Here is a 26,980-nt window from a genome sequence, read left to right on the forward strand (position 1 = left end):
TTAGCTATACTTGTAGTGTAGCCATGGGGTTTTATTGTTAATGTCATTAAACAGTATATCACGTGACTAACCACTAAAGGACATTAAAAGATGGTACTTGCTGTTAACCTGTCTGGTGTTCGGCATTGAGGGGCTAAAACAAGGACTGGTCGGCTCGGAGTCCGTATACTGTATCTGAGTGGGGTATTCATGTTAAACTGTGGCATGGTATCTCAGTGGGCTAGCACTATAATCAGCATCAGTCCGGACTAGTACAAGCAGCCACACAAACACACGTGCATGCATATCACTATAGAAGTGCAATAATCTTGGACATGACGTTAAACTCAATTTCACCTCACCTCACCTCACCTCACCTCATATGACTTGGAGAAAAACATAATAGGAGTGAGGCCAGTGTTTGAAAAATAAAGTGCAGAAGTAAGCATTTGTGTTTGTTAGGTGTGAGCTAGTTTTATTGAACTTATCATTGAAAGACAACATTCCAGCTAAGGCCGGCGATCTGTAAATAATCGAATCTGGACCAGACAATCCAGTGATTGACATCATGAGCATCGATCTATGCATTTGAAATTGGGATACCATGACATACATCAACCAAAACAGCAAGTCTGACCACCCGATCCTGTTAGTCGCCTCTTACGACAAGCACGGGTTGCTGAAGATTAATTATAACTTGGATCAGGGTGTAAATGTATGTTAGTATATCACAACGCATGTCCGGGAGTGATTATCAGCAGGTGTTATAGTGGACTTAGTCAGGTTATATTAATTATTTATGGTTGGGTTGGTGATCACTTTAAAAATAGGATATCCTGACGAATCATTTTGAGCATTTTAAAAAAAAATGTAATCACTCTTAGTCTTAATGGTATTGGAGAAATTCATGGCCCTCGTTGGGATTTTTTAAGAAAATTAATTATCTCCTCAAAATCATCATCAGCCTGTATCATCAATCATGACAATTGCCCGGAGGGAATGAGAGAGCTGGGTAAGTATGATTATATTGCCGTGGAAATAACACCTTGCATGAAGGAAGCGGGAATGAGATTGTACATCATGACATGCAATATTACAGCCGACACATTGTGACCTCTTTGTAACTGGGGGGCATGGGTGGCCCAGTCGTCTAAGGCGCGCAGTTCGTTGTGCAGGGTTGCATTCTTTTGGCACGCCAGACACCTATGATTGTGGGTTCGAATCCCAGTTTGTCCCAATTATGTTTCTCATACACCATACCCACATGATATTATATAAGCGCAAGGGTGTTGAACACGACATGAAACCCCATTTCACCTCTTCCGCCGCCTTCCACATCAAGCTGGCACTCAATAGTCTGACATCAGAAATGGGTCCTCAAACTTCAAGTAATAAAATAGTAATGTCGCATTTGTGGCCAACCTGCACAAGCACAGCAGTAGTAAGTGGTATAAAGAGAGACTGTGTGTAATAATTATTACATGTACTAGAGAGCTGTGATGAGCCGGGGTAGAAAAGGTCTTCAGCAGCCAGGCTTGTCCCCCGTGAAGATCCGGGGTAGAACAGGTCTTCAGCAGCCCATGCTTGTCCCTAGTGAAGATCCGGGGTAGAACAGGTCTTCAGCAGCCCATGCTTGTCCCTAGTGAAGATCCGGGTTAGAATAGGTCTCGAGTAGCCCAGGCTTGTCCCCATTTAAGATCCGGGTTAGAATAGGTCTCCAGTAGCCCAGGCTTGTCCCCAGTGAAGATCCAGGGTGGAATAGGTCTCCAGTAGCCCAGGCTTGTCCCCAGTGAAGATCCATGGTGGAATAGGTCTCCAGTAGCCCAGGCTTGTCCCCAGTGAAGATCCGGGTTAGAATAGGTCTCGAGTAGCCCAGGCTTGTCCCCAGTGAAGACCTGGGGTAGAATAGATCTTCAGCAGCCCGGGCTTGTCCCCAGTGAAGATCCGGGGTAGAATAGGTCTTCAGCAGCCCATGCTTGTCCCCCGTGAAGATACGGGTTATCATAGGCCTTCAGCAGCCCATGCTTGTCCACCGTGAAGATACGGGTTAGAATAGGTTTTCAGCAACCCAGGCTTGTCACCAGTGAAGACCTGGGGTAGAATAGGTCTTCAGCAGCCCGGGCTTGTCCCCAGTGAAGATCCGGGGTAGAATAGGTCTTCAGCAGCCCATGTTTGTCCCCAGTGAAGATCCTGGGTGGAATAGGTCTCCAGTAGCCCAGGCTTGTCCCCAGTGAAGATCCGGGTTAGAATAGGTCTCGAGTAGCCCAGGCTTGTCCCCAGTGAAGACCTGGGGTAGAATAGATCTTCAGCAGCCCGGGCTTGTCCCCAGTGAAGATCCGGGGTAGAATAGGTCTTCAGCAGGCCATGCTTGTCCCCCGTGAAGATACGGGTTATCATAGGCCTTCAGCAGCCCATGCTTGTCCACCGTGAAGATACGGGTTAGAATAGGTCTTCAGCAACCCAGGCTTGTCACCAGTGAAGACCTGGGGTAGAATAGGTCTTCAGCAGCCCGGGCTTGTCCCCAGTGAAGATCCGGGGTAGAATAGGTCTTCAGCAGCCCATGTTTGTCCCCAGTGAAGATCCTGGGTGGAATAGGTCTCCAGTAGCCCAGGCTTGTCCCCAGTGAAGATCCGGGTTAGAATAGGTCTCGAGTAGCCCAGGCTTGTCCCCAGTGAAGACCTGGGGTAGAATAGATCTTCAGCAGCCCGGGCTTGTCCCCAGTGAAGATCCGGGGTAGAATAGGTCTTCAGCAGCCCATGCTTGTCCCCCGTGAAGATACGGGTTATCATAGGCCTTCAGCAGCCCATGCTTGTCCACCGTGAAGATACGGGTTAGAATAGGTCTTCAGCAACCCAGGCTTGTCACCAGTGAAGACCTGGGGTAGAATAGGTCTTCAGCAGCCCGGGCTTGTCCCCAGTGAAGATCCGGGGTAGAATAGGTCTTCAGCAGCCCATGTTTGTCCCCAGTGAAGATCCTGGGTGGAATAGGTCTCCAGTAGCCCAGGCTTGTCCCCAGTGAAGATCCGGGTTAGAATAGGTCTCGAGTAGCGCAGGCTTGTCCCCAGTGAAGACCTGGGGTAGAATAGATCTTCAGCAGCCCGGGCTTGCCCCCAGTGAAGATCCGGGGTAGAATAGGTCTTCAGCAGCCCATGCTTGTCCCCCGTGAAGATACGGGTTATCATAGGCCTTCAGCAGCCCATGCTTGTCCACCGTGAAGATACGGGTTAGAATAGGTCTTCAGCAACCCAGGCTTGTCACCAGTGAAGACCTGGGGTAGAATAGGTCTTCAGCAGCCCGGGCTTGTCCCCAGTGAAGATCCGGGGTAGAATAGGCCTTCAGCAGCCCATGCTTGTCCACCGTGAAGATACGGGTTAGAATAGGTCTTCAGCAACCCATGTTTGTCCCCAGTGAAGATCCGAGTTAGAATAGGTCTTCAGCAGCCCAGGCCGTAAAAGGCGACTATGCTTGTTGTAAGTGACGACTAATAGGATCGGGTGGTCAGGCTCGCTGACTTGGTTAATGACATGGTTAATGCTCATGATGTCAATCACTGGATTGTCTGTTCCAGTCTTGATTATTTACAGACTGCCATCATATAGCTGGAATATTGCTGAGGGCAGTGTTCAACAACAAACAAACAAAACATGTTCTATTTGGTGGGGAAGATGGTGTTAGTACGCCCAGACTTTTGACAAATAAATCAGGTAGTCCACATGGGCCAGTATGTGGCACTACAGTAATGAAATATATCAACAACTCGTTAACAAGCCACTATCCTTCGTAACCAGAATTCCAAATGTGAGCATTTCCGTCTGAATATTGGCGTTAATGTTCATGTATGAGAACAACACTGTTTCTCTCAGCTGATCATAGATTAATTGTTAGAGAAGGAAGCATGAATGTGTTTTCTATAGATATCATGTTAGGTATTACTTTCAGACTGCTTTTCAGCCATTTTCATGTTGTAATACAATGAGAGCTGTCTTTCTGCAACAAAGGCCATCAGTTCCGCGAACAAGAAGACTGTCGGAATCAATAGCAAGTCAGCGTTGGGTGAAATTAGAATCGGGCTTAATTCCAAACTAGTCAAGGATGAAAAGGATAGAGGAGCAATAGTATAGTCTTCAGGAACAGCCATGATAAAACAAGGCCGCTTGATTGGCTTAAAACTTTATTAACCTGGCAGGACAATGGGTCTACGATCAGTGTTCCAGAGAATTGGCCAGTAAAACAGGTGTCACGATATCATATCATATGATAGCGAGGTGATGTAGAATATGTGTATGGTGGTGATTAATGGGTTTTGTGCATGATTTTATTGATTGGTATTGACTAACTAACAATGAAACTCTAAGTTGGGCTTTTATTCTGGTTTGAAGTCATCTATATGTTTGAAAGCTGTTAACTGTTATTGAACCAGGAGATAAATTGATTTACGGTAATTGGATGCTCTGGTGAATATTTACGATATTTATTGCAACTACAATTTATCTCTATAATTATTTGGCTTGTAAATATTATACCTTATAAAAGGTTTAAATAATTATTCCTGTTGTTGCGATATTGGTTTGCAAGAGTGGTTCGTCTAGTGCTCTCTGTTTGTATAGGGTTATAAGAGTGTTTGTTTGTAACACTTTGTGTTTACACTGACATAAAGTGTGTCAAAACTATAACATTGTCTTGTACCTTGGCACTATGCTTCTGTATTTGGATTTAAAACGGTGTACATATTTCATTACCTTGGCATATGGAAGATTTAATAATTGTATTAGTCAGACAATTTTTTGTTATTGAGAACCGGGGCGATCAGGTAGCCAAGTGGTTAAAGCTTTCGCTCATCACGCCATAGACCCTGGTTCGATTTCCGACATGGGTACAATGTGTGAAGCCCATTTCTGGTGTTCCCCACCATGATATTGCTGGAATATTGCTAAAAGCGGCGTAAAACCACACTCACTTATTAGGTACCAGTATTGAGGTAAGCTTTGTTTTATTTAATTGATACTTATATTGTCAATACTGCATGACATTGAAGGAAGCACTATGATTCACCAGGATTTCCGTGCAGCTTAACTGGATTTTTCTGTCATTATGAAGTTATCTTAAATATATATTAGACAAGAGCTATTTAAATTGGTTTTAGTGATCTTAACATACCTGAAGGCAGGAGGGAAAAAATAAATCTAAAGCTCAATAGTAACAAATGTTATATTTGGGATAACACTTTCTTTGTAAAGTACAGATTCTCGTACTTTTTTTGGTTTGAGTCCCGTCCGGGATTCGAACCCACCCTTGCCAGAGTGAGGCACCTAATTGCCAGCACACAAAGTCAGCGATCTAACCCACTCAGCCATAATTAAGTAATAATTATAACACACATAGTCTCTTTTTATACCATTTACTACAGCAATATTCTAACTATATTACATCAGTCTGTAAATAATTGAGTCTGGACCAGACAACCCAGAGATTGACATCATGAGCATAGGTCAATGCAATTGGGATACAATGATATGCATCGACCTAGTCAGCGAGCCTGACCACCCGATCCTGTTAGTCGCCTCTTCCGACAAGCTGAAGACCTATTCTACTCGGATCTTCGGATCTTCATGGTTTGCCAGTTTGTTGTTTAACTGTTGCAACACTGCAGTTTTTACACAACAGACATCCACACTGCTTGGTCATCAACTTACACATTGCATGCATAGCTGGCTGATGGAGTGAGTGAGTGAGTGAGTGAGTTTGATTTTACGCCGCTTTTAGCAATATTCCAGCAATATCACGGAAGGGGACACCAGAAATGGGCTTCACACATTGTACCCATGTCGGGAATCAAACCCGTGTCTTCGGCGTGACGAGCGAACGCTTTAACCACTAGGCTACCCGACCGCCCCGCTGGCTGATGGAGGGCAAACATTACATGTTAAAGATGTTGGCAAATACCATGTTATTCCTCATGCCAACATCTTACTGCATATGAAATATAATACAGAAATTATAAAGTAGTGAGCAAATTTCCAAATACAGTTGCTGAATTATTCAGTTTTCACATTCGTAAAATGTTTCGAAAATTCAAAACATCACTTTTAAATGATTAATAAAAAGTTGCAGAAATTATAAAGTAGTGAGCAAATTTCCAAATACAGTTGCTGATTTATTCAGGTTTCACATTCGTAAAATGTTTCGAAAATTCAAAACATCACTTTTCAATGATTAATAAAAGGTTAAAACGACTCAATTTAGTTCCAGATCAAGAAAAAGAAACTCCTCCCCACACCAATACATGCTGTGGATCCACTCCTTCACAAGTAAAAAAAACAAAAAAACACAAATTTCTGGTTCAGTTGTACGTTCATGTTAGCTCAATTATACTGACATAACCCATGTTCAGTCAACACTGAATTTCATACAATATTTAGTGTATGAAATGGCCGATCAGAAAAAACAACCGACAACCCTTCCCAAGAGAGCTTCTCTATAATATTCTCCAGCATTTGAGCATATTAAAACAAAATTAAACATTGGAAAATCCTTTTATGTTATCATTGGTTCCTTCATGCAGTCACCTGGGAAAGCTTTCATTATTTTATACAATGTAGGCATCCCTGAAAGTTCTCTATAGAAATCAATACTATCTTGTCGGGGCCATTGTGTCTGGCACAATAGAAGGCTGTTATGAGGTTGTGCTATGTCTGTGGTGGAGGGCTGTATATTATTTTGATATGGATTTCAAGTAGATCCTCTCTCTGCACATATTTTCAATCCCGTGGGAGTCAAGTTCGAGTAAATATGATTCCTTTGTATACTGACAATATAAAAGGAGATTGAAAGCAGATCTTGTCAAGTAATCAATACACTAATTGTCGTCTAAATTGAACACATTTTTTTTAATTAAGGTTGTGACAGTTTCTTACAAACTTATATTGTAAAGAGACAGTTTTTCTTTTTTTACATTACAACTGTTCATTTGCTGTTTGAAACAACTTTATCTTTGCTATTAGTGCTGGTGAAATTGTCAGCCCTGCTCTAATCTAAAAGCAACCACATCTTTTCGACTTGTCAAATGGACAAGAGTAAGATATACGGCCTTGGAATAAAAAATGTCAAAAAAAGAGAAAAAAGAAAAGAAAAAAAGAAAGATATACAGCCTTGTCGTACATTTGAGTGCAACTTTAAAACAATCTCATTAAAATGAGATCTTTTAAAAGTTAAAGATCCAATTTTAGGCCTGATAGGTATTTTAAGTTGGATTACGAGAGTGACCTGAGAGTTGAAAAAAATAAAATGACTTTTGTCAAATATTTTTGGCCGGCGCTGTGTCACAATTAGGTGAAACAGAATTTGTGAATAATATGTATAAAAATCTATATTTGAACAATAGACACAATCAATGATCGCTTGGTATTGTTTTGCAATCATACGGTGATGATGTCGGCACCATACCTGTGCTCATGGGTTTCACCAAAGTGATAAGTGTCTGAAACCTGTATCACTTTGGCCTTTCCTTCCAGATTAAGTTGACACTCTGAGACAAAACTGGAATACTATTTAAAGTGGCATGAAACCCAAGTCCTTATTCACGCAAAGGGATAATGTCAAATTTGTTCATATGTCGGCCTGCAAGCACTTCCTTTGTGTAAAGCTCTCCACCCCAACCAAATTTGAAGTGGTGAATGTGGTTTGTTTGTTTGTTTGTTGTTTACCGCCGCACTCAGCAATGTTCCAGCTATATGATGGCGGGCTGAAAAATATTCGAGTCTCGAACAGACAGTCCAGTGATTGACATCATGAGCATCAATCCAAGTAATTGGGATACGATGACATGCATCAACAAAGTCAGCAAGCCTGACCACCTGATCCCGTTTCGACAAGCATAGTCGTCTTTTACAGCAAGCATGGGTTGCTGATGGTGAATGTGGTAGGAACCCTTTATATCTATATACAAAAACCTTAGGTCACTACCCATATCAACCAGTGAAGTGAGTTAGTGAGTTTGATCCAGCAATATCACGGCGGGGTACACCAGAAATTGGCTTCACACATTGTACCCATGTCGGGAATCGAACCCGGTTCTTCAGCGTGACGATAGAACGCTTTAACCACCAGGGTACCCGACTGCCCCTAACCCGTGAAGATCCGGGGTAGGATAGCTCTTCAGCAACCTATGCTTGCCGTAAAAGGCGACTATGCTTGTCATATTAAGAGGCGACTAACGGGATCGGGTGGTCAGGCTTGCTGACTTGGTTGATGTATGTCATCGATGCAAATTGCGTGAATCGATGCTCATGATATCAATCACTGGATTGACTCGATTATTTACAGTCCGCTGTCATATAGCTGGAATATTGCTGAGTGCGGCGTTAAAAAACACAAACCAACCAACCAACTACCATTATCACGTTAACCCAGTGCAATGAGTGGGGAATGGAAGATTAAGAGGGCATTGAGAGAGAAATTCTTATTTTCAATCGGCTTTGGCTATATATGGGAACAACTGCATTAAAGTCATGCAATTTTTACTGGTATCAAAATTACGGTCTTAAACATTCGTATTAACAGAAGTGGCATGATCAATTTAAAAAACTATTGTCATATTCAATGTTCACGACATCTTCATGTACAGAAATATATTGTTTAACAATAACGAAATATATAAGTGGTTCTTGACCAGTTTGTATGTTTTTCCTACCAACTATGTGTAAAACCCTTAAAGAACACTTCATATAGATCAAAGTATAAGACTATGTAAGACATGTTATATTGGTTACATAAAAAAGTACAAAGTTATTTGGTAGTGCTTACAATCGTTAAGTAGATACCGGTACCTATTAAATATTCTGTAAAACCCATAAAGTACAAATGTAGTACATGCATTATAATGTCAACAAAGAGTGTAATTTTATCCAAAAACACATTGCACATCTATCATGCAGTATCTCTGCGCTGCTTCGTGATAAAAATGTGTATAATTGATACTATCTTTTGCTGTTACGATACATCACAGGTCAGCACATGTAGCAAGGGCCCTTGGCCTCACTCTTCATGAAATAAAGAATTGATTGATGGGGTGATGGATTTTTTATATATCTGTGCTGATGGATTTGTGTTTAGCGATGTTAATGATGGGTAGTACAGCGTATCGGTTGGGATGTCATCAATCATTTGACATTAAGGACTCTGTCCCGAACCAATCAATCATAGACTACTGTTTGCTGTAGATTCAATGAAAGGACCTGTTCTGAAAAAATAATAATTTAAATTCTAAGACTCTTGGTCCTAAATGTAAAATAGTTGATTGGTTGCTCATTGCTGATTGTTTTTGTGTAGTTGTGTACAAACACAGGGAATTAACTGTTGACATGTTTTGTTTGTTTGTTGTTTATTGGCACATTCAGCTATATTCTAGCTATATGACGGCGGTTTGTAAATATCAAGTCTGGACCAGACAATCAAGTGATTGACATGAGCATCGATCCACGCAATTGTGAGTCAGCAAGCCTGACCACCCGATACCGTAAGTCGCCTTTTGCGACAAGCGTAGTTGACCATTTTGAATATACATTTGATAACCACTTGGCATTTTTCTCAATAATTGATCATGTAGTTACAATTAATCTGTGCATTAGTGCATGATGGTACTCATCAATTATAATCTATTTTTGAAACATCACAGTTTTGGGAGTGCCATTTTGTTTAATGTCCAATATATTCACACAGTGAATGCATAACTATTTGTATCATAACATATTGATATAGTCGGAAAGCGAACAGACACTGCCTTCAGTAGAGATTTCTTATGATAATTGGGGCGGTCGGGTAGCCTAGTGGTTAAAGCGTTCGCTCGTCACGCCGAAGACCCAGGTTCGATTCCCGACATGGGTACAATGTGTGAAGCCCATTTCTGGTGTGCCCCGCCGTGATATTGATGGAATATTGCTAAAAGCGGCGTAAAACCATACTCACTCACTCTTATGATAATTATCCCTTCTATTTGTACTAAACAAGACTTTTCCGCATTCTATCAAATTTGACACGATCTGAATGTATTGGTGTCTGTTATGGAAATCTCAATTTCAAACCAGTTCACCATAGCAACATCATAACTACCTTGTTCAATGTTTAACCTGGAATAAAAACCATTTTAGCTTTAACCCCTTTGTTTGTAGTGACCATGATGATTTGAAGTACTTGGGACAAAACATTCTTACATTTGGTCCACAGTGTTGTTTTAGGGAACATGAGATCAATTTACAAACTAAATGCTGAAGAACCTTATCTGGGTAAATCCATCCAAGCTTTAAAACAAGTTTTCAGCAAAGATGTCAACAGCGTTATTGATAAGGTTGCTGGAGTGGAATGACTTGCAAGGAAGTCTCCATAATGACCATGTAGGATGTTCTGTCAGCGGCTCCAAGGTGTATTAACACAAGAACATTGAGAATCTGAGGAAGAATAAATCAAAGCAACTCAATGAAGTGATAAAACACTGCACCTTTAATGATTTTTAAAGCCGATCAGTACAAAGATAGGCAGTTTGCAGATTAAATATTTAATCAACATGATCAATTGCACAGGAAAAGATATTGCACGAGATCTTACTGTGACCTTAGAGGTCAAAGATCCAAAAGTAATTAACATGATGAACACATGCACAGTTGTCAAGATGAAAAGAAACAAAATAAACGATCGCATTGTAGTTCAGTCGAGTCATTGCATACCCTTTGTCACAAATAATATCCAGTTTAACAGGATTATAATTTAAGGGTCCATCTTCTGATACAGTTCCAGTATGCAACAGAAAACATAGTATTCACTACATACCTGCATTTATTTATTAATTTTGTAAAATATATTTCGGTTGACAAGCTGAGAGAATTTATTAGGAATGATGTTATGTGTACATGGTGTGATGTTTAGAATTTATGGAAATATTAAAACATTAATATGTTACTCAAAAAGCACCTTTGTGACATAACACTTAAAATTAAATTTTCCTTCATCAGCTGTGTCTAAAACAGATATGCAAAAATAATGCCATGGTACTGTAGCTCACCTGGATATGTCATCTTCAGTTAACAATGACAGCCACGAAACAACAGTAGCTGTCTGCTTTGCTATTCAAATATTTTCTGCAGAAATTCAAAGGCCAAAAGAATTAACAAATATGAAACAAGGAACCAAATTTCCACAATGCAAACAGGATGAATGAATGTACTATTTTAAAGCCTTATTTTCCTTTTAAGGAGATTACTTTCAATACGAATTATTTCACAAAAACACAGCGAAATCCCAATGATATGAACACCATATGATTTTTATTACTTTTTAAACCCACAACTAACTACATACATACCAAATTTCTGTACATTTAGATAAGAAATAGCCGAGAAATGGAGATAAACAGGTTTTACAATATGGCTGCAGTGGCGGCCATGTAGAAAATCGGATTAAAACCTTTTGAACAAATTGAGGCGTCATCATTGGTGGGTACAAGTAGGTGAAGTTTCAGCTTCATTGGTCCAGTGGTTTATGATAAAATGTTTACACTGCCCGACAGACGACCGAGGCTGGGTGCCAGACAAACAGGTCAGGACATAAGATCACTGGACTTTCAGTCAGGTGAGCTAAAAACTAAGAAAGAGTAAGATGAAAAATGGATATGAACAAAGAAACATACGAATGGAATCAACTGTACTTCAATGGTTCTGTAGATGATGTTTTCGTTAAAATCAAAGGCAATTTTACCCAAATATGTTGATCAATTCACCTGGAATGTTTGTGTTTTTATACACACATATTTGGGCTCTCTGTCACCATGTGCAACAGCCACACACATTTGTTCAAAGATCATGCACACTTTGAATGATTAGCCTTGGTGCGCCATCATGACTGCGTGTCATTTAATTCCATGTCCAGTTGAACATTCTCAAGGTAACAATTCAACATTGATGATAGTTTCATTTCAAATTACAGTGAAACAACATTACAGTCCTCCCTCAATGAATGAAATGCAAAAATAAACCAATAAATATCACATCCTTGTGGTAACCATGGTAACAATGTAAACACAAACCTATCATCATCATCATCATCATCATCAATGAAGTAAAGAATGTTTTGCTGTTTCATAAATACAAATGAAATAAATACATAGTTTTTTTTTATACATTATCACATTGTGTGGCATATTTTTCTTTAAAGATCCTCAAGAAAGGTTTCAGCTGAATAAGTATACCGTTGTTTTTTTCAAAACTAACAATCTAACAAATAAATCTTTAACAAGAGATTTGCTTGTAACAAAATAACACAAATGTTTTCTGTTCTACAAATGATATATCTAACAATACCTATCACTACTAATGTACAACAAATTCTATGATGAGCAAAAAAATAATTTTTTTTGCAACAGAAGCATATCAGTAGTATAAAATATCGAGAACTTCAGCATTGGCAATCATATCTGATCACAGTTCTCCACCGCACTGCAGGACATCCCTGCACGGAATATGTCGGTAGGCACCTAGGGCTGGTTTCCATAGTTACAGTCGCATCATGGTACAGTTCACTTTCACAATGCTTTCTTAATAAACACATCAGTAACTTGAAATCATTCATCATGTGGTCCAGATACATTTTCAGGTGAGGGTTGAGTATCTGCTTGTGTAATGAAAAATTCTGGAGTAGACAAGCGGAAGATCCATCGGATGCTATAGGTCATAAATGACCTGTACAGTCACTGACACAGTCGTCATCACCTGCAGTCACTGACACAGTCATCATCACCTGCACAGTCACTGACAGTTGTCATCACCTGCAGTCACTGACACAGTCGTCATCAACTGTAGTCACTGACAGTCATTATCACCTGCAGTCACTGACAGTCGTCATCACCTGCACAGTCACTGACAGTCGTCATCACCTGCAGTCACTGACACAGTCGTCATCAACTGTAGTCACTGACAGTCGTTATCACCTGCAGTCACTGACAGTCGTCATCACCTGCACAGTCACTGACAGTTGTCATCACCTGCAGTCACTGACACAGTCATCATCAACTGTAGTCACTGACAGTCGTTATCACCTGCAGTCACTGACAGTCGTCATCACCTGCACAGTCACTGACAGTCGTCATCACTTGCACAGTCACTGACAGTTGTCATCACCTGTAGTCACTGACAGTCGTTATCACCTGCAGTCACTGACAGTTGTCATCACCTGCACAGTCACTGACAGTCGTCATCACCTGTAGTCACTGACAGTCGTCATCACCTGCAGTCACTAACACAGTCGTCATTACCTGCACAGTCACTGACAGTTGTCATCACCTGCAGTCACTGACACAGTGGTCATCACCTGCACGGATAATGATGACACAGTCATCATCACCTTCACAGCTGTCATCACCTGCACAGTCACTGACACAGCCGTCATCACCTGCACAGTCACTGACACAGTCGTCATCACCTGCACAGTCACTGACAGTCGTCATCACCTGTACAGTCACTGACAGTGGTTATCACCTGCACGGATAATGATGACACAGTCGTTATCACCTGCACAGTCACTGACACAGTCGTCATCACCTGCAGTCACTGACAGTCGTCATCACCTGCAGTCACTGACAGTCGTTATCACCTGCACAGTCAATGACACAGTCATCATCACCTGCACGGATAATGATGACACAGTCGTCATCACCTGCACAGTCACTGACACAGTCGTCATCACCTGCACGGATAATGAAGACACAGTCGTTATCACCTGCACAGTAACTGACACAGTCGTCATCACCTGCACAGTCACTGACAGTCGTCACCATCTGCACAATCACTGACACAGTCGTCATCACCTGCACGGATAATGATGACACAGTTGTGATCTCCCTCACAAGAAATGACACACTTCGAAGTCTAGAATCTTACTTTCAGCTATGATGTGACATCTGCAGTACGCACACGGCATCATATCATACTACCAAGCTGTGACAAACATTTTCCCTATTTGGCAAAACTGAACAAATAAATAAGATTTTTGGCTTTTCATGCTGTATTACAAGGAAAGATTCTGTTTAGAAACAAAACATTTATGGATTGCATTTACTTTTAAGCAGACTTCTAATCGAATGAATACAGTCAAAAGATTGAGAGGCTCATAGCAGCTTAAAACAGTAGATTGGTTAAGAACCCACGACCAGCGTATCCTCACACCAACAAGGGATGCAACTCTGCAAATAAATGTGACACCTTAGACCACTGGGCCATCTATGATTAGGAAGAAAATGAGAAATGTTATACGGTTATTAATCCTTCTTGGCATGAATGCTAAGGAAGGAGTTATTTCTTCTGTTAACGTGTAAAAATAGATTACAGTACTAAAATCAAATGCCTTGCAACATTTTGTTGCTTCTGTCACAAACGTATGCAGGTGCTCTTGGACTCCTATGTACATCAAGACTTCCTGAAGGTTCGAAAAACATGTAACTTACAAACAGAATACAAACCAATAAAAGCACAGATACACTTGAATTCTGCATACAGATGATAAAATAAATCTATACACTCAGCAGAAGTCTTTCTCTTCAGAATCATGGCACATGGTGTCACCATGTAGAGCATACATCCTATCTGGGAGAGGCAAGGAGTGGATACATTCACCATGCTGTGATGCTGTATAGATGATAGTCATGGTGTAATGCGTCTTGAAGTATATATACAGATTCCAAGATGGAAGGGAGACTCTTGGACATGTGATAGAGATGGTGTCATTATGTTCATTGGAAGAGGAAGAGCTGCCATCTCTTGCTGAATAAGCTTGGAATTCATTTTATTATTTTAATGACAAGAATTGATAACACATTTCGTCAGAGTGATTTTGCTGGAGGCCATTTTTTATGATTTTTAACAACTTTTGACAAGGCATTTTTCAATATTATGCTACCAAATTTGAAAATAAATGAGTCAATCACTCGTATAATGAACTGTCCGGGAGTCCTATTTCACTGAACAGAATTTTCATTTTGTGAGGTATTCAATTATGGAAATCATCTGAGTGACTATGAATATAATTTGCATCAGAATGACAATATTATTGATATTTGTACATCTAAGTACATCAAGTAGCTGATAATGTATAAAAAGCCATGACACCACTTCCCAAAGCTACAGGATCACAATTTCAGATAATGATCACAGGTCTGTTGAAGAACCTTGGTGATAATTGATGACAGTCACTTCCTCACAGTGAGACAGACATTGTGCACCATGACTATCGAACTACAGAAGTCTATGATACAATATACACATGGGCAGCCCTTGCTCCCAGCTCATTAGGTATTAGTGCCTATTCCTGATGACTACATAGGGGCTACGGTGGCTGAGGAAGGACTGTACATAGAGTTACAGTGATCAGTACCTTTCAACATATTCACACATCTCACAGCGCCTACACCCCAGGGCTAGCAGCTCTGTGCCTCGAGGTGTCCGTTCATTGTCACTTGGGTTTGGCTAGGCTCTACTATACACTTGTCGTTAGCATTCGCATTCTGTGAAGCAGCTTCTGATAAGTCCACAAGTTTCTGATACTCATGACAGTCCACATCACTGAGAGTGTCTGGTTCAATAAGCTGATCATAATTTGAGCAATCAGTGTTTGATTTGCAGTCAGAACTAGCACAAACTGTTTCCGGCCCAGTAGGCACACTAGCACCCTCTTCACATGGCCCACTTTCTTGCATATCCACACTGTCCTTCTCAGGGGCAATGTTATAATAAATCCTATCACTATCTTCCACAGTGCACTGTAAAGTGTCTGTCTCCGTGACAAGAATTTTGGCAGTGCCACTCAGCACTTCCTGTACATCACAGTGCTGGGACACGAAATCAGGGTCCTCACTAGTTAGCGGGGGTGCTGTGGCTCGGTTAAATGCATCTCCTGCACAAGGGGGGTCTACTCCCAATTCTTGAGCACGTTTTATCTTTTCACTAAAGAGATCAGCGTATCTTGGGAGACCATCACTGTCTTTCCCCAATTCGCGCTTACAGTCACGGATTTCCTCGTACTCTGATTCGCAGACCTTGTTGTTGGTCTCGTCTACACACGTCCCTCTGTTGCCCTGGAGCTCTGCTGCCTCATCAATATCTAAAACAGAGATCATTGAAAATTAAGTTTGGGTATGGTTTGCTCCAAGAGAAAGGCAATGAATCTTCTGAGAGGGAACAGATGGTCAGGAGGAAGGGAAAGAAAACAGACAGTACGCAAAGGTGAAGCAAAACCTAAATTCCAGTCACCATTACAAAAGAAATTCAAGGCCATCTTGGATTATTGTCAAGACACCATTTTTTTTACTGATTTGAGACAACTTATTTCTTTTCAACGTTTCAATCTAGCTCATGCTAAAAATTCAAGGCCATCTTGGGTTGTTTTCAAGACACCATTTTTTTTATTGATTTGAGATAACTTATTTCTTTTCAACGTTTCGATCTAGCTCATGCCAAACAGTGGCTTAAACTAAGTCTGCAAATGTTAAAATGATACATTATCGGTTCCTTAGATGAATGTACTGAAGGAAACACACTTAGGATCCAAGGACCCCTTTATCACTAACGGTGCTAAATATACACAAACTTTTATGTAACTTCTAGAGGTAATTGTAACTGTACATTTACATCATTTTGAAATTGTTATTTATGAAGGGCTTTTTCATGCCATCTAGTCTTTATTCAATGACTTTTCAAAGTATTTTCAAATTTATGGCCCTTTTAAACAAAAATTCTAAGTCAAGGGCTTTCCCTTGCAAGATGCTTTGCTTAATGGAACCTCCTCATACATCAGAAGAAGGCTGTTAATGCAAACGTAAGAGGACATCTTAGCAATAACACACAGTCTGAATACATGACACATTTTTGTGGATAGCAACTTCTTTTATTTTATATAGTTATCTTTGTACCCTAATCCTATATCTATGTCATTGGCTTTGTCATTATGCTGTTATCTGTACATTCATCCCACCTGGTGTTGTCATAATATATATATATATAATACTCTATGCACTTACTAAGCATTCACCTGATGAAGGAGCAACAAGTAGCTCTGAAACGTCATATAAAGAATAAAAGAAGTTCTTATCCATAAAAAAGCATAATGTATTCATGCTCTACCAACTTCTATATGCCTATCAAAGACAACATACAGTCTGTTGGCAATCTTAATTTCAAAGGACTAAATTATAGTCTGATTCGTACTCCTTCCATGTGTTCAAAATTATGAAAGTAAAGGGATCCTTGTCAAAAGCCCTAGTGTTAACCTCCCTTATTTACGAACACTGTCTAAAGCTGATGGAGATAGATTATCTAGTGTTAACCTCCTATATTTTCAAACACTGTCTAAAGTTGATGGGGTAGAACATCTAGTGTTAACTTCCCTTATTTGCAAACACTGTCTAAAGTTGATGGAGGTAGAACATTTAGTGTTAACCTCCCTTATTTTTTAACACTGTCTAAAGCTGATGGAGGTAGATTATCTAGTGTTTACCTCCCTTATGTTCGAACACTGTCTAAAGTTGATGGAGGTAGAACATCTAGTGTTAACCTCCCTTATTTACGAACACTGTCTAAAGTTGATGGAGGTAGAACATCTAGTGTTAACCTCCCTTATTTACGAACACTGTCTAAAGTTGATGGAGGTAGAACATCTAGTGTTAACCTCCCTTATTTATGAACACTGTCTAAAGTTGATGGAGGTAGAACATCTAGTGTTAACCTCCCTTATTTTCGAACACTGTCTAAAGTTGATGGAGGTCGAACACCTAGTGTTAACCTCCCTTATTTTCGAACACTGTCTAAAGTTGATGGAGGTAGAACACCTAGTGTTAATCTCCCTTATTTTTTTAACACTGTCTAAAGCTGATGGAGGTCGAACACCTAGTGTTAACCTCCCTTATTTTCTGAACACTGTCTAAAGCTGATGGAGGTCGAACACCTAGTGTTAACCTCCCTTATTTTCTGAACACTGTCTAAAGTTGATGGAGGTAGAACATCTAGTGTTAATCTCCCTTATTTTTTTAACACTGTCTAAAGTTGATGGAGGCAGAACACCTAGTGTTAACCTCCCTTATTTTCTGAACACTGTCTAAAGTTGATGGAGGTAGAACATCTAGTGTTAATCTCCCTTATTTTTTTAACACTGTCTAAAGTTGATGGAGGCAGAACATCTAGTGTTAACCTCCCTTATATTCGAACACTGTCTAAAGTTGATGGAGGTAGAACATCTTCCATGATCTTCCTTTCAAGTTGAAACAAACATCAGATAGTACATCACAGAATCAAAAAGATTCTCAGGAATTCTCTGTCAGGATAAAGGAAGCAGATCATTTTGCCATCCAAAATCAGCCATTCTGTCAGCTGAGCTACAGAGTTACACTGTAACCAGTGATATATATAAAGGATTATTTTACTCTGAATTAAAAAGTTTCACAACAAGGCTCAAACTATCAATGATATCTTGTATTTGAATTTTTTTTAAAAACTATTATTTATGAGTGAAATGTCCACAAAATATGGGAAAAGCAGAATTATCAGTCGATTGTGTACATACTTATTACTTTCTCCATTGAATATGTGACGTTCCAGTGCTCAGAAAAACACCAGTAAGCAACACCTCATTGACTGCCATACTGAGTGAGTGAGTGAGTGAGTGAGTGAGTGAGTGAGTGAGTTGGGTTTAACGCCGCTTTTAACAGTATTCTAGTTACATCACGCTGTGTCAGCTTAATGTGGGAGGAAAGCCCTAAATGATGCGGGTCTCAGACGTTTACCACTTCGGTGAAACCCATGTGCCCGGGTATGGTGCTGACAAACCTAGAAACATAATCGGGGCGAACCGGGATTCGAACCCACAATCATAGGTTTCTGGCGTGCCCAAGGGACACAACTCTGCACAGCGAATCGCGGCGCCTCAGACGACTGGGCCACCCGTACCCCTACTGCCATACTGAGAGCTACACACACACTAGAGGCAAAATATCTACATGTGTGTTGACCAACAGAAGCCTAACATCAAGATAAGTCAACACTTGGGTCATTTCGCTATAAATACTCCACATGTTTCTTTTTTTTAATGACCTATTGGAAATGGTTTTGAACTTTTTAGCAAGGAAAGCCAACCCTGCCGCTATTGCTGAGGGTGCTTCACTGGTACTGTTTTTGTGAACACCCAGCCTCACAGACAGATCTGTTAATGAAGTCTCGTTTAAGAGATATCCCAAATTGCAGTTTTCAGGACACTCAATGCAATCCAGATGCTAAGATATGCAGCCTTAACTTTAGCCACTACTCCCAAGCCTTAGTCATGTAAGATATCTTTCTGACTTTTAAACCCAGCTGATAAAAGACAATTAATTTATATCAAATTAAGGACAATGTTTTTTGTTCGCTGCACTCAACAACATTCCAGCTATATGACGCTTTGTAAATAATCGAGCCTGGACCGGACAATCCAATGATTGATATCATCTATGCATTTGGGACACAATGACATGCATCAACCATGTCACTGAGCCTAACCACCCGATCCCGTTATTCGCCTCTTACAACAAGCATGGGTTGCTATATTCTTATCCGGAATCCCCACTTATAGTAACAAGAATGATGCCAGGGTACAATTTCAGGCTGGTAGTGAGTGAAGGACTAATGGTTTCACGCCACTTTTTGCAATATTCCAGCAATATCACGGCAGGGGACACCAGAAATGGGCTTCACACGTTGTATCCATGTGGGGAATCAAACCCGAGTATTTGGCATGATGAGCGAACGCTTTTACCACTAGGCTACCCCAAGGTCCCCTCAGGCTGGTAGTAGTTAGTAGTACACAGTAGTGTTAGTACAGACTGAATATGTGTACAATGTCTACAAATAAATGTGTTTCATAGTTTTTATGACAAAGACTAAGAAAAGTGTGGACATTTTGTGCATTTTTTTTTATCAATACACGACATTTCTTTGATGGGCCTGAAAGGTTTGACTGAACATGCCAATCACAATACCATTATCATGTAATTAAATTAGGAATAGCATCCAGCAACCTTCTGTCCTATCACAGTGTTAGTAACAGACTGAACTAAATGACTCAAGCTAGACATCAACTATATCAACGAACACTGCATCTTTCCCTATAATAACACCCCAAGAGTAAATGCTGCAACAAGATTCTCATTTAAATCACCAGCGTTAAACTAGATTCTGTTGATGGCGAACAAGGCTTTCCTCATGTTTCAAATAGACCAATCACATTGGTATCAAAGAATATGGCAAAATGCAGAACATATAACATGTATAAAAACTGCAGGAATAGCAGAGGGTTCTGTTTGGTGAACAAGAATCAATCAAAATTTCATTTCCTTTGAGAAGCGGATCACAAATCAATCAACAGTTTAAACATGGCTTTTCGACACAGATCACGCAAAAAAGACTCCCACTAGACATCTGCAGGATTTGATGTGCTATTCCTGAAAGATGGATCTTCAGTGAATGCCCATGGCTTTGTCGTGTTTGACTTCATCAGGTAACATTCATACTCAATCCTATTACAGCATGTACATCACAAGTATCTATGCCAGAGCTGTAAGCCGCCATTGACTGATATCTCTTGGGCAAGAATCACATCATCTACATAGGCAACAATCATCCAGTTGCGTAATTCAATTTGAGCAAGTATTGGTTAATTTTTTCTGCTTTATAATTTTATCATTTTGTAATCAAATAAGAAATGATGTAGATGCTGTAAATGTGATGTATTTGTTGAAGGTAAAACAAAAATGTTTCACAAGTTTTGAAACCATCACTAGAGTGCCAATTCAAGAATAGTGAAAAGCTAAAAGTATGTTTTTCAAACATGTAGAAAGACAAATTGGATTTAGATCATAGTATCTTTCCATGCTTTAGTAAATATATTATCCAACAAATGGTTGAATAATTCACTGGTTTTCTGTCAATCTTAATCACCTATGACATTATGAAACGATAATTACATTTAAATAATTTGTTCAAAATCAAAAGTTCCTGCTTACACAAGATGACTTAAGCATGAAAAAGAAAACAACTACAAAGGTGACTAGGGCTGGGAAGGGTTACTCGGTAACTCGGGTACTCAGGTACTCAGGTACTCAGGTCGGATGGGTACTGAGTAGGACCTGGGTACCCCCAGGACAACCCAGACCTGTGGTTAGTCACCTGATGTATTTTTATGATTGGTTGGTTGGTTTGTTGTTTAACGCCACACTCAGCAATATTCCAGCTATATGACGGTGGTCTGTAAATAATCGAGTCTGGAACAGACAATCCAGTGATTAATATCATGAGCATCGATCCACGCAATTGGGATCGATGACATGCATCAACCAAGTCAGCGAGCCTGACCACCCGATCCCGTTAGTCGCCTTTTACGACATGCAGAGAAAACTTGACTACTATAACTTCATGGTCAACTGCAAGTAGCTTTTATTCGGATATCTTCCATAGTGTAGGCACATTCCATCTGACTTTTATGTTTAGAGTAAAGATACAGCTTCAGCCAACTTCAATGTATGCATGACCAGATCGTTTCATACATGTATCTAAATACATTTTTCCAGGATCCTGGTAAAGCAGTTCCTAATGGGACATTTTGTACCAAACTCTTCAAACCTACAACCAGTACCGGGGTAGGGTCAGGTAATAGGGGGTTGGGTTCCCAGGTAGTAAATTCGGACTGGCCCTAAAGGTGACATCATATTATTCTTTCCCAATGAATATTGTTACAAAAAAGGGGGACGTAGGGATCCCCTTTTTTCTTTCTTACTTTGATAACAGTATAACAAGGTTCCCTTGTCTTACATGCTTAATTTCGAACCCTGTCATGTACAGAAACATAATGGTCAGTGATGGTAGAGAAAAGAATAGCAACAATGTTTACAAAAGGAAGCTTGTAAAACCACTTTGGAACTACTTTTCATTCCCTTCTGTACGTAGCTGATCTCTATGAAATCTTAAGTGCATTAAAGTATTTTCTTACCACAAATAGCTCTAGCCAGTCAAACTACACCTGTTTAAAAATCTCTCTAAAAGAAATGTCAATTGGAGAAAAAATGCTGGCTTTTTTATGAATTCATAACCAACATCAAAGAAATTGCTTTAACTTCGTACCCCTGCCAAATTTGGTTTAGGAAGCAGATGTATAGATTTTTCATGCGATGTTTTTTTTTTATTTTTTAAAGCACAAGCCATATTGGCATGTTATGAAAAAAAGCTCTGTACATGATGAATCAAACATAGAAAGGCTACATGTTTTTTTAAGTCAGTATTGGGAACAAAAATGCACTTTAGCCTAATGGTCCTTATCCTTAGATCATTCTTTCTTCTTATCACTATGATCACTTCTTGAAGAAAGTAGAATTGAACTTCTAAATACATGGGGCTTGGATCAAGTGACTGAGGTTTGGTGGTCACGAACAATATCACAAATCAGCCACAATAAAAACTTGCAGAGACAGATTTGTCTCCAAACGTTATTTCTATCAAATCATTATTACTAGGCCAGACAAACTTTGAAGGATTTTAATGCCTTATGTCAACATACTGAGGGCCCATATGCCTGTTGGCAGTTATTGATTACATGGAAATAATCGAATGTACCAGCAAAGAATTCTGGGTCTATTGAAAGTGTATGCTGACTATTTGCTTTTTAAAAGAAATACTTTATTCGCTGTACTAAGATAATAATTAATGATGTGAACTACCCCTTACTGAAGGTAAAAATGTATAATACAGTATATATATGAAATACAAAACATGTACCCCTCCTATTATATGTTTTAAGTATTCTGGATCATCCTTTGTGTTCATTGTAATTCCTGCATTCTGATTGGCTGAATTGGTCACATGTTACTGCATTCATTTCCCAATGAATATAAAAAATGAAGCCACGCCCAACGAAGCAGACTACTTTTATTAGGGCGGAATGTTGGGGAATCCCAATATTACAGTCGAGGGAATTTCCTTTCTGCTCACGTGTATCGTCATGCACAGGACATTTAGCGAAATTCATGCATATTCATTGTCCAAACTACCATTTAATATTCGAAGGCCACGAAGGAATGAAACAGCAAGCATGCAGGCACGCAGGCCTGTTTTTTCCACCTGCCTGGGTTCCACAGATTTCATGTCTTCGGGTTACATTTCTAACTCGTATTTTTCCAACTGTGTCTTCCTGTTCGGAGGGAACTAATGTTTAAATCTGGCGGTAACTGACCATGTCATTTGAAACAGCCACTTTCTCCCGGACATATTTGTTTCGGTTTGTTACAGTCTGATTGTTGCAGTTCTTCTCACCTCTCGCCTTGATTGACAGGTCCTATGAACTTTGCTTTGATCCCACTCTCAGTTGATTGGCTCCTGACTTTGTGGTCGTGTCATGTTAAGTGCATAAATTAAACAATCACCTGATTCATGTCACGCCACAGTATGTATTCCTACACCTGGAAGGTTTATCAATCTTGTCCTTTTTGTCTGCTTTGATATATACAACTTTTCGGTTAAACTGTTGTAGTTAACAAATGTTTTCGTTATCATTCTGTCAATATGAAATAAATTTGTCAGCACATATTTCTTTCACTTAAGGATTTTTTGGGGGGGTTCATTGAGGTATAAATTGAAAAAACAAAACAGCCAGCAATCTTTTGTAAAAATCTGCTACGTGGATTCATACAGTTTCACTTTGTTTTTTCGATTCATACCTCAATGAACCGGGAAAAAATGGACAGTCAATTCTTAAGTGAAAGAAATATGTACTGACAAATTAATTTCATATTGACAGAACGATAAATTATTAGAGATCGTAATGTATGTTCCAAATCCATAGTTTTCAATGAAACAGCTTGAAATACTTGAAATCCATTTTATAATGTGGTTTGTGCATAAAATACTTTGTTCCATGCTTGTGCATGGTGGGATAATGCCAATAATTTTTCAGTTATAATCAGTACAATATATTACTGTCACATCATTCTTTTTTCAGTATTTGGAAATGTTTCACTCTTACCAAGTACACTATTTTATCTGACCAAAAAAAAAGAAAAAAGAATTATATCAGAATATATAAGAATTTTCAATCTAAAAAGTGATGATATTAACAGCGTGTAAATCTCAAATGGTTTACATTACATCAAGTGATTACGTCCAGTTTGCTATGACAAGGATCAGATACATATATCATAAATGACATACTTTGACTCGTTAAAAGTCATATTTGTTTTTGTTTGACGATTCTATGTCAACATGAAATTCCCGCGATCACGTGATCACGTGCGCGTGAGCCTTGACGGTGACTGGTGAGACATGTTCCATGTAAAAAATAATACCCGGGAATAACGATCAGCTGCTTCGCTTAGGGTTATTATTATTTTAAATATGTTTAGTAAAGGTTGCATATAATTAAGAAAATAATGGAATATATTATTCCTGATAAATAAAATAGTTTCAGATACAATTGTTGCCGATCCTTGCATTAAAAATCTTATAAAGTTATATCATTGGGTGTGTCTTGACCGAATCACCGGTCGATTCCAAGAAAACGTGTGTACAGCTGATTGCTGTTTCCAGCTTAGTTTACGAGAAAATACGCAAGGTAATCTTAATCCCTAAATATAAAACAATGCCTAGCAGAACAATAAATACTATTTAAACGGTAAATAAACATGTCTGGTGATTTTTTATCTCAAATTTTCCAATTTGTACTGACAAAGTTTCTCAGCACCCGTTCGTTTGCCGGACTTCGCTGAAAGGGTACGGTGTAAAAATTTTCTGCGCATAATATTCAAATTTCATTTTTTTCCAAAATATTGAACCCGCTAGAGGGGGGTGCGCATTATACATGGGTGCGCACTATACTCAAGACAATACGGTAATTACAAAAGATAAAGGTTGTTTTGAATTTAACTCGACCTTGGAGCTTTTTGTTTTCATGATTATTACTTTTCAAATTCGAACACAAACATAAATAACAATGTCATTAATTTTTTTCAACGTACTTGTTGCGGCACACATTGAGCCAGGAAGAAAGGTACGAAGTGATATCATTTAAAAAATTTCTTCATATAATTTTCTTCCGTTATTTTCCATTGTGTCAGTTCTTCATATTCTACTTGGGGACTGAACAAAATAAGCCTGATAATAAGTAGCAAACAATAGTTTTTTAATAAAAGGGAATCAGGAAACAATCGAAAGCGTCAACGTTTGGCTCAATAGCAACATGTCCAAGGTTTTTGCTTCATGGATTGAGCTGGGAAGAACAGTATGAAGTAGGTGGGACCGTTGTGTACATTATTGAAAAAAAAGCTGCAAAAATATCCCCTATTTCACTTTGAACTAGACTGTTGATCTTCAGGCTTGGACTAACTGATCGAATTTGTGTTCAGCAAACTGTTATAATGTGATAAATGTTATACACTGATATCACTGTTTTAATGCAAAAAAGGCTTGATAGTTTGAAATATCAAATACAGAATATCATTACAATGTTACCCTTTGCTCTTCTCAGCTCCAGCTGAAGCTATTACATGACATATCATGCATGAAAACATACAGTTCACATTACACAGGAGTCAGTTATCATGACTCATGAATCTCACACATGCATCTTACGATTCGCTTGAGTGATGACACAATTCGCTTGAGTGACGACATATGCACATTACATTTCTCAGGTCACTCATTAATCCTTTTATTATATTTTTTATTAAGATAACTGAACAACTGTTTTTTTCTGTACGATATGTTCATTTCAGAGACTAGATGTTAGTCTAGTCACTCATTAATCCCGCAATTCAAATATATGGAGAGGATCAGTGTTTGTTGTACATTTGAAAGTAATAGAAGTAATTAAATGACAAATGATATCATTTTTACATCTTTCTTATGATGAACCACTACCATGCAATAAGTGTCTAAGGCTCTGTTATTGAAAGCATTTGTGTTTCTCTGTCTCATCATATTGTTGGTCAAGCTCCTTCCCAGCGCGTGACACCTTCGTTACAAACTCGGTAACATTGCTGCCACCAAAAGTGTGGGCGCGGCCATTACAAGAATCTTGAAATTTGCCCTCTAACCCCAAATATAGTGACGTTTATACTTTTGTTTATGTCTTTGGGAATGCCATTATTACTCTTTTGTTTGTATAATCAGTTTGGTTCGAGAATGCAGACTAATGGAAAATCACTTTACATTCTTACTATACCAATTACATAATACTTGGAATGAAATAGAAATTCAAATTGGCATACAATGAAAATAATTAAGCTGGGGTAAGACTAAGAGTATTCGACATCATGACAGTCATCATTTGTTTGTAAACATAACAGTCATTCTGTTGCGAGTTCAACTTGAAGCATGGTTGTGGTCACCTATCACAGTGGGGAGTTTTGACTGGTGACAGAGATAGTATAGAGAGCTCCACAAACGGGCTATCGCTGTGAGGAGCTTAATTGTTGGTCTACAGGCTTGTAGAACTAGACGAATTACAATAGACATTTCCCAAAACATTATTGTCTACTAGCTGCTAAGTTCTTTTACAGAATTTAGTTGTAAGATATAAGCTAAAATATTTTTGACTAAACTCTGACTTTGGACAAGTGTCTAAAGTTGAAGACTGAAAATTGGGTAATTACCTTCAGCAGTTTCATAAATGTGGCTGCCACTATCACACATCACAGGGCACCTGCAAGAAAAAGACATAGTTGTACATATATGACAACTTGTTACATGCGGTATTAGCCTGCGTGTGGAACCTGTTCACATACATTCCACATTTAAACTGTCTATAGATACAAAAAAACATACAAAGTATATCAATTTTCATGAAAATCACCCATACACAAATGTTTACACACACCCAGTACAGTAAATATATGTAAACTTACAAAACCCCACAGTACAGTTTCCAACAAGCTCTCCAATCAAAGACTGCAAACATTTCCA

The 26,980-nt window shown here is 39.2% G+C and overlaps 1 protein-coding gene and 1 long non-coding RNA gene across 8 annotated transcripts in view; both read right to left on the reverse strand.

Moving 5' to 3' along the window:
* Nucleotides 1–10,454: 10,454 nt before the first annotated feature.
* LOC125381172 lies at nucleotides 10,455–13,867 on the reverse strand. Of its 3 annotated transcripts, none has more exons than XR_007221741.1 (3): nucleotides 13,532–13,867; nucleotides 13,443–13,470; nucleotides 10,455–13,364 (listed from the first exon to the last, which is right to left on the reverse strand). It is a non-coding gene; the product is annotated as an uncharacterized LOC125381172 (long non-coding RNA). The 3 variants fall into 3 exon arrangements; XR_007221740.1 differs by having other exon boundaries at nucleotides 10,455–13,141; nucleotides 13,304–13,364; nucleotides 13,443–13,867; XR_007221739.1 differs by having other exon boundaries at nucleotides 13,443–13,867.
* Nucleotides 13,868–13,894: 27 nt separating this feature from the next.
* The window catches only part of LOC124137985, a 203,286-nt gene continuing 190,200 nt past the window's right edge, over nucleotides 13,895–26,980 (reverse strand). For all 5 annotated transcript variants that reach the window (XM_046504481.2, XM_046504475.2, XM_046504476.2 and 2 more), the window contains 2 exons: nucleotides 26,671–26,720; nucleotides 13,895–16,115 (listed from right to left, as the gene is read on the reverse strand). In XM_046504481.2, coding sequence (XP_046360437.1) covers nucleotides 15,433–16,115; nucleotides 26,671–26,720 — 733 coding nt within the window. In that variant the 3' untranslated portion in view covers nucleotides 13,895–15,432. The remainder of the gene's footprint in view (nucleotides 16,116–26,670; nucleotides 26,721–26,980) is intronic.

This window comes from Haliotis rufescens, unplaced genomic scaffold, assembly GCF_023055435.1.
Source record: "Haliotis rufescens isolate VD_foot unplaced genomic scaffold, xgHalRufe1.0.p SCAF_17, whole genome shotgun sequence".
NCBI lineage: Eukaryota > Metazoa > Mollusca > Gastropoda > Lepetellida > Haliotidae > Haliotis > Haliotis rufescens.